The sequence below is a fragment of the Propithecus coquereli genome, unplaced genomic scaffold, assembly GCF_000956105.1.
Source record: "Propithecus coquereli isolate 6110/MARCELLA unplaced genomic scaffold, Pcoq_1.0 Scaffold70, whole genome shotgun sequence".
NCBI lineage: Eukaryota > Metazoa > Chordata > Mammalia > Primates > Indriidae > Propithecus > Propithecus coquereli.
This window is the reverse complement of record NW_012153063.1, coordinates 2,301,674-2,310,085: the sequence shown is the minus strand read 5'-3', so window position 1 is coordinate 2,310,085 and position 8,412 is coordinate 2,301,674. Positions and strand designations below refer to the sequence as shown.

Here is an 8,412-nt window from a genome sequence, read left to right as displayed (position 1 = left end):
ATAAGAAGAGACTGGGTGCAGTGGCTCATGCCTATAATCCCAGCACTTCGGGAGGCCAAGGTGGGAGGATTGCTTGGGGCCAGGAGTTTGAGACTAGCCTAAGCAACATAGTGAGACTCTGTCTCCACAAAAAATTAAAAAAAAAGAAAAAAAAAAAGAAAAAAGAAATAAGAAGAGTTAGTGGCTATGATGTGGTTAGTTTAGCAAAATAACATTTGTGGAAATTAGAACATTGGCATATACAATCCATCCACTTTAGCTAAGCCCAAAAGTTTTACTTATCTTAGACAAGGGTTTGAAAAAAATGGAATGTGGAAGAACTATTCTAAGATTAATTTTGTGTGATTATTTGAAAGAATCAGAAGGTTAACAGAATCAAACCCCAATTTCTCATGTATAGTTAATAAGCAAATTCCACTATATGTAACACACCACTTTCTGCCTGGCTGCGTAGCAATGAACTCAAGGTAGGAGGAAGGAAGTAGTAAACCATATATGAAAAGACCTGAGTTCTAGTCCAAGTTCCATCACTAAACTTATTTATAAATAAAAACATCTGGTTCTAGCTACTAAGTACAATTGTGGTAAATATCAAATGAGGTCATATATATGAAAATACTTTGAAAACTGAAATCTGATCCTATTGAAAATGGTTTTTCTCTACAATATTTATTTATATGTTTCATTATTCCAAAAGGGTTTGAGATAGTTTTTAATAAAACAAAAGTCATTAAAACAAGAATAAAAAGATAGAAGTCAAGTAACTGATATACCTCTAACTATATATAACAATTCTACCAGAAAATCTATACTAAGAAAGGTATACGATTAAGCATAAACTTAGTTGAAATTCTGGAATAAAGAAGAAAACATCGTGAGACAGTTTTATTTAGTGAAACAAAAAAATTCAAGTTCAAAATGACAGATACATGTTTTTCTATCTAAGAGTAGAATCTCTAACAAAACTTCAGTATCAGGGACAGGGAACCGAATAATGAATAAACCTAGTAACAGCATTAATTAAAAATAATAACCAATTTATGGAGGAATATAAACTGACACAAGCACTTGGAAGAGCAACTGGGGAGGATACGCATTCATTCAACAATTCCACTCTTAGTATGCTACCCCACTGAGATGCTACTACAGATATAAGGATGTTTATTTAGCCTTATTTGAAATAGTAGAAATGTCCTAAATGTTCCTCAGTGGAAGAATGTTAAATGTTACATTTATACAGTGAAATATGATGCATGTAACTGTTAAAGAGACAATATACATAACTATATGTATGTTTGTATGTCTACAGCATATAAATAATGTAGGTTTCACTTGTGTAAAAAAACTGATAACATGTGTATACATAAATAGAATGGAAAAGAATGGAGGAATATATATCGCTCTTACTATTGGGGAGGGACGAAAAGGATTTTTACTTTTCATTAATACTATAAACCTCTAGCATTTGAATTTTGACAACTGTATATTCATTTTTTTTTTTTTTTTTTTTGAGACAGAGTCTCACTCTGTTGCCCTGGCTAGAGTGAGTGCCGTGGCGTTAGCCTAGCTCACAGCAACCTCAAACTCCTGGGCTCAAGCGATCCTACTGCCTCAGCCTCCCGAGTAGCTGGGACTACAGGCATGCGCCACCATGCCCGGCTAATTTTTTTTTCTACATATTTTTAGTTGTCCAGCTAATTTCTTTCTATTTTTTCTAGTAGAGATGGGGTCTCACTCTTGCTCAGGCTGGTCTCGAACTCCTGAGCTCAAACAATCCGCTCGCCTCGGCCTCCCACAGTGCTAAGATTACAGGCATGAGCCACTGCGCCTGGCCCGTATATTCATTTTATAAGTTAAGAAGTATATAAGTATTGCTATATATGTGAGTATTCATTATATTGCTTCTTAATGAAAAATCAAAAACATAATGTTAAATCAGTTCCATCAAAGCTATAGATGCATATACAGAGAGGATAAGGGATAAAGATAATGAATAAAGCTTTAAAAATCCCAAGGTATTAATCTCTTAAAACTAGCAGTTTTCAGTTGCTGGAGGAGGGGTATACCAAATTAAACATGTAGGGGGACGGTGGTATTTCTCTAAACTTCACTTCCCTTTTTCAGATTATGATAAACCTCTTTTCTTAAGTATGCTTTCTAGTTTGAGTGAGAACCTCTGTAATAGTGCATCTCTGTTACTGACAGGAGAATGTTGTAGGCCTTAGGTATGCTGAAGTAGGGAAAAAATAAAGATTATGTATCAATGTTGTAGAACATCTTGAATAACTAAAATTATCTGGATATGAAGCTAACTTAAACTAAAAATACACATACAGGTATAGATATGTACCTCTTTATATCTACCAACAAAGAGCTTAAGAAACAAGATGCCTGAGCTCATTCAACTTAAATAGTGGATAAGAAGTTTAGTAAAAAATGCCTGCCTTCTACTTACTATCAGAAGTTTCAGTTTTGGGAGAGCTAAAAAGTTTGCTAATTGAAAATTGGCTTTTAATAGAGTTGTAATGCTAATTAAGTGTTATACAAACCAAGGCTGATTTTTTTAGCTGTAACTAAAAAATTAGTGTGCTGGGGTCAAACTTTTACACGTATTTCAGATACAGATTACTTCAGGGCATTAGAAAACTAATGCAACGAAGGAGGTTTAATGTGTATATTTAATTTGTAATTAAGGTGGGGGGGGAAACTATATAATGGCACTACTGGGTTTTATGAACAAACCAAAATGAAGAAATCAATGAATGAATGAATGAGGCATTTGGAGAGGCAATGCTTTAGGGGAAAAAAGAGAGAAAAAAAGTACCTTCACACAAATACCTTTGATCACATAAAAGCAGAATTCAAAAGCATTTTATAATAGATTTAGGTGAAAGATAAGAAGAGGTAAAGGAGATAAGAGACCTAAGTGCCAGACACAGACATCATAGAAATGAAAACTTTAATAATTTTGCAAGAGAAAACTTTGCTTTTTGTGAGCCAAAACGCAAAGTGTCTGAATTTCAGCAGTCCTTATGTTTACGTTATCAGAATTCATGACGCTACCTTTTATATGAAAAGGAGTAATGACTGACTGTGCTGGCAGACTACAACCAAGCCAATCCTACTTCCACTTGAAACATTATGAAATACAAAGATTTTTAAATGCCACTTTTAGAAGGAAAGACAAATTATTAAAAGGAATAATGAGACCATTTTTTGGCATTAAATATATCAAAGGATAATTATTTTCCTTATCTGAAAAAACTCCTGTTCTCTCTTAACACATATGAGGACTAAGTCTAGAGGTTCAATTAGTGGTTCAAAAAATTTAGACTCTTCATGAACCTGCACAAAACAAAGGGACATCTACAGGGCTTACACACTTGAGTAATCCTAAATAAAACTCCGAAGAAAAGAAAATACTTCCATTACAGACCTTTGTATATTAAAGAGTAAAGGAAATATAATAATGGCAGCAAGACTGAGAAAAGACTTGGCACTTCTATGATTCCTTCAAAGACAATGCAAACATTAGTTTTTCTTCTCACTTTTTAAAACAGCAATGATCTATTACTCACTATACTGTCCACTGCTAGTTTGGTAAATCGGAGTTGGCACCGTTACAGTGGTGATGGCAGGTGCTGAAGTCTCCTCTTCAGACTTTTCTTCTTCAATCCTTGGCACTCCTGGTGCATCAGAAGATAAGTCATTCAAAATTTTCCTAGAAAAATAGAGAACTGTATTAATTAAAAATGTAAGTAAAATTTACTGCTTAAATACAAATAGTTAAAGATCAGAAAACTGGCAGAAAGCTGCCAATGCTTAGGACAGAAACTTAAAATATATGAATTACAAGAATAAACTCCAAATAGACCAGGGATCAATCTATATGTCAAAATGAACCCAAATAAGTACTGAAAACATCAAAGACTTCCCGGGTGCAGTGGCTCATGCCTGTAATCCTAACAGTTTGGGAGGCTCAGGCAGGAGGATGGCTTGAGGCCAGGAGTTTGAGACCAACCTGGGCAACACAGTGAGACCCCATCTCTACAAAAAACAGAAAAATTAGCTGGGCGTGGTAGCATGCACCTGTAATCCTAGCTACTCGGGAAGCTGAGGTGGGAGGACTGCTTGAGCCCAGGAGTCTGAGGTTGCAATAAGCTATGATTGCACCACTGTACTCCAGCCCGAGTGACAAAGCGATACCCCCTCTCAAAAAAACAAAACCAAACCAAAGATGAATTCTCTTTGACCTGAGTGTAAGTAGAAGCTAACTGTGACCTAAAATCCACATGCAATTAGAGATAAATACAATTGACTAGATAAAAAATTCTTTTGCATTGCAAAAAACACCAAAAATAAAGTAAAAAAAAAAAAAAACAACCCAACAAACTAGGAGAAGATATTTATATATATCACAGATCAAGGGCCAATATCCTCAATATATAAAGAATTCTTAAATTAAGGGGTGGGCCAGGCATGGTGGCTCACATCTATAATCCTAGCACTTTGGGAAGCCAAGGCTAGAGGATTGCTTGAGGCCAGGAGTCCAAGACCAGCCTGAAAAACATAGCAAGACACTAACTCTACAAAAGATAGAAAAAATTAAGTGAGCGTGGTAGCACATGCCTGTAGTCCCAGCTACTTGAGAGGTTGAAGCAGGTGGTTTGCTTCAGCTCAGGAGTTTGAAGTTGCAGTCAGCTATGATGACACTACCACACTCTAGCCTGGGCAAGAGAGTGACACCCAGTCTCAAACAAAAAATAAAATAAAAAAAAATTAAGTGGTAAAAAAGACAAAAAACCTGATTCTTAACTTCTCAATTATCAGATTGGTAGAAATTAAAAAGTATAATATATTCTGTTAGCAAAGCTGCAGGAAAACAAGACCCACACTGCTGCTGGGAGTATAAAATTGGCACAATTCTGATGGAAGGAACTTGGTGACATCTAAGAAAACTACATGTTTAAGCATCAGTCTCACTTCCAGGAATTCACCCTATTTCCAACAGTATGAAAACGTTTGCTTAAGGTTATTCACAGTAGTACTGTTTGTAACTGCAAAATACTGGAAGTAATCTATATGTTCACACAGAGGAGAGTGGCTGAATAAACTATGGTACATCCAAATAATGGGTATAGCATGACATCTATCATGTAAGAAAGAAAGGGAAATAAAAAAGTATACATGTATCTACTATTTGTTCAAGAAAAAAAAATCAGGTTGGATAAACCAGAGCTTAAGGAGTTCAGTTATCTACTGGGGGTTATGAATGGGTGGGACAGAAGTGAAAAGGACAGAAGAAATGTGGGGAGGGTCGATGGTGCACTATTGAGTAAACTCTTTTGAACAATTCTGATATTTGGAATAGTGTTAATGTTTCACATAGAAAAATAAAGTTAAGGTCAACAGGGATGGGGGAAAAACTCTAAAATAGAACACAAAAACGAATGAATTTTACCATATTTCAAATGAATAACATAATCACACTGAGAAGGGGAAAAACCCCTAACTCAAATAATTTTTGACATTGTAAATTTATAACAATATTTAGCTTCAACAGTCTACCCAGACTCTGCCCCTTTATGTTGTTATTGCTAAACAAATGACATCTTCATACACTGTATGCTCATTAACAAGATTTATAGTTATTGTTTTTATGCCTTTCTCTTTCAAATCACATAGGAAGAAAAGAGGATTTACAAACCACAACTATAACAATCCTGGCTTTTATATTTACCTATGTAATTACCTTTAACTAATGTAGAAAATATTTTGCTATTATCTCTCTTTAAATACTTCCTTTCTCCCAATTTCCCCCTCTGGAAATCCTATAAATGCTTTCATTGGAGGATCTCATTCTGTTCTCCATGAGTTTTCACCTGTGTTTCACATAGTCTACTTTTTTCTGTTCTCCATTCTCAGTTATTTTCTCAGATCTCTTCAGTTTGCCAATTCTCTCATCAGCTACTTTCATCTAGTTTATCCCATTTACTGTTTATTTTTAAAATGGCCATGAATGTACTTCTCATTTCCAAGACTTCTTACTGGTTCTTTTCTATCTGTTCAGTGAACTCCTTATTGTAAGGATGCTTTTCTCTCCTTTATCTCTTTGGAAATGAAAAACACAACTATGTTGTTTTAAACAGCTCATAGATTGGCAGTTGGTCAACAGATCCTACACCTTAGGTTAACAATGCTCTAGAACCGTGGTCCCCAACCCCCAGGCCATGGACTGGTACCAGTCTGTGGCCTGTTAGGAACCAGGCCGCTTAGCAGAAGGTGAACAGCAGGCCGAGTGAGCCAAGCTTCATCTGTATTTACAGCCGCTCCCCATCTCTTGCATCACTGCATAAGCTCTGCCTCCTGTCAGATTGGCTGCATTACATTTTCATAGGAGCTCGAACCTTAATATAAACTGCGCATAAGAGGGATCTAGATTGCACACTCCTTTTGAGAATCTAATACCTGATGACCTGAGATGGAGCTGAGGTGGTGATGCTATCGTGGGGGGAGTGGCTGCAAATAGATTATCATTAGCAGAGAGGTTTGACTGCACAATAAACATAATACGCTTGAATCATCTTGAAATCATCCCCTCATGCCTGGAAAAATTGTCTTCCACGAAACCGGTCCCTGGTGCCAAAAAGCTTGGGGACCGCTGATCTAGAACAGTGTTTCTCAAACTTAGCACGAAAAAGAAGCACTTAAAGTGTGTATTAAAACAGATTCCTGCGTCCCTGTCTTAGAGAATCTAAATCATTACGTGTGGGGCGGGGGCCCAATAATTTGCATGTCTAACCAGATGCTGATTTACCAGTCTGGTATATAGACAACATTGTGAGTAGTATTGGACTCCAGAGCACTACTTTTTAAACTAAAGTCACAACCCTCATGTGGGCCATGAAAGCAATTAAGTGCACTGTGACCAACATAAAACACCAAATAAGAAATAGGTGAACCAGAGGCTGGGAATGGTGGGGGAAAGAGGGATGGATAGGGGCGGAAAAAAGGAATACAGATGTATTTATTACCACTGAACTACACACTTAAAAACAGTAAAGATGGTAAATTTTACATGTATATTTTATCTCTCCAAAAATAGCTGAACATCACACATGATAAGGGTTAAGTACCGCTTTGTGTAACTTTTGCTTCAGATGTCTGTGTGTACATGTAAGTGTAAAGAAACACATACATAAATATACGTATAATTTATGTGTATGTATTTGTATTATATAGAAAACTGTAATTTAAACAAATATTTCTTACTATGGATTATGGTCAAAAAGTTTAAAAGCTACTTACTAGACTTGCAAATAAATCTACTCTTCTGCATGACAATGCAAACACATGAAGTGATTATTCTTCGATTTCTCTTTCCAGTTTCTCACATTATTGCTCTAGACCATCTTTGTTACCCTCCTTGGATACAGTTCACTTTCTCTTAAAGTATATTCCAGATGTGCTCTAAGCATTGGGATTAATTCCCTTAATCTAGATACTAGGTTTTTACTAATGTAGTTTTACAATGTGTTGGTTTTTTGGGCAGCCATATCACATCAACGATAATTAAAGAGCTTAATTATCTTTTACAAATGAATTCTTAATCCAAAATCCTGTACTGAATAACTCGTTTTATTTTATACAAGTTCAGAAACTTTACAGTTATTACTACCATTACACCCTATTTGTTTCAGTCTGTTTCCCTTGGCTGCTATGATCTTTCAAAGTACTTATTCTCTCCTACCCATCAAGGTACTTTTAAGGTTCTGTCATTTACAAATTTGATAAGCATGGTTTCTATGTTTTTCAGATAAACTGCTGGTAAAAATACCAAGCCAACTGAGACCAAGTGAGAGCCCTTTGAGAACTTCCTCTGGATATAAATTAATCACTATTAAGGTGGATTGTTCCAATAAAAACTCACCCAGTATTTTCACTTACCACGTAATCCCCATTTCTCTAACCTTACAAGCGTATAAAAAAAAAACTTTTGTTAAATACCTTGCCCAAGACACAGAGACTAGGTTTCAAGAATTTATACGTTTAAAATAAAAGAACAGAATCCCAGTGTGGAAGTCTGATTGTAAGGAAGATACAATTATCTTTCATGACAGTGGTCCTTTATGTATGTGTGGTCTCAGGGCATCTTTCATTTGATTATTAAGGTGCTATTATTTCAATGACCTTTGCTAAGATTTAGGCTACATACCAATTAAAGCAAATAAAAAGTTTTTTTCCCAATGTAAAGCTCATATTTTATAAGGTCTACAATTAAGATTTCCTTAGCATTTATACAGAGAGAAGCCATGTGGTTTGTTTCTTAGTACCAAATGTGTTATATACTAACACATGTGCTTCAAGATCAAATGTGTTATATACTAACATGAGATATACTTCAAAGCTAAA

At 35.6% G+C, this 8,412-nt stretch overlaps 1 protein-coding gene across 1 annotated transcript in view; it reads right to left on the bottom strand.

Moving 5' to 3' along the window:
• CREB1 (cAMP responsive element binding protein 1) overlaps positions 1-8,412 on the bottom strand; it is a 70,646-nt gene that overhangs the window by 24,113 nt on the left and 38,121 nt on the right. The window contains exon 6 of the mRNA XM_012661240.1: positions 3,579-3,721. Coding sequence (XP_012516694.1) covers positions 3,579-3,721 — 143 coding nt within the window. The remainder of the gene's footprint in view (positions 1-3,578; positions 3,722-8,412) is intronic.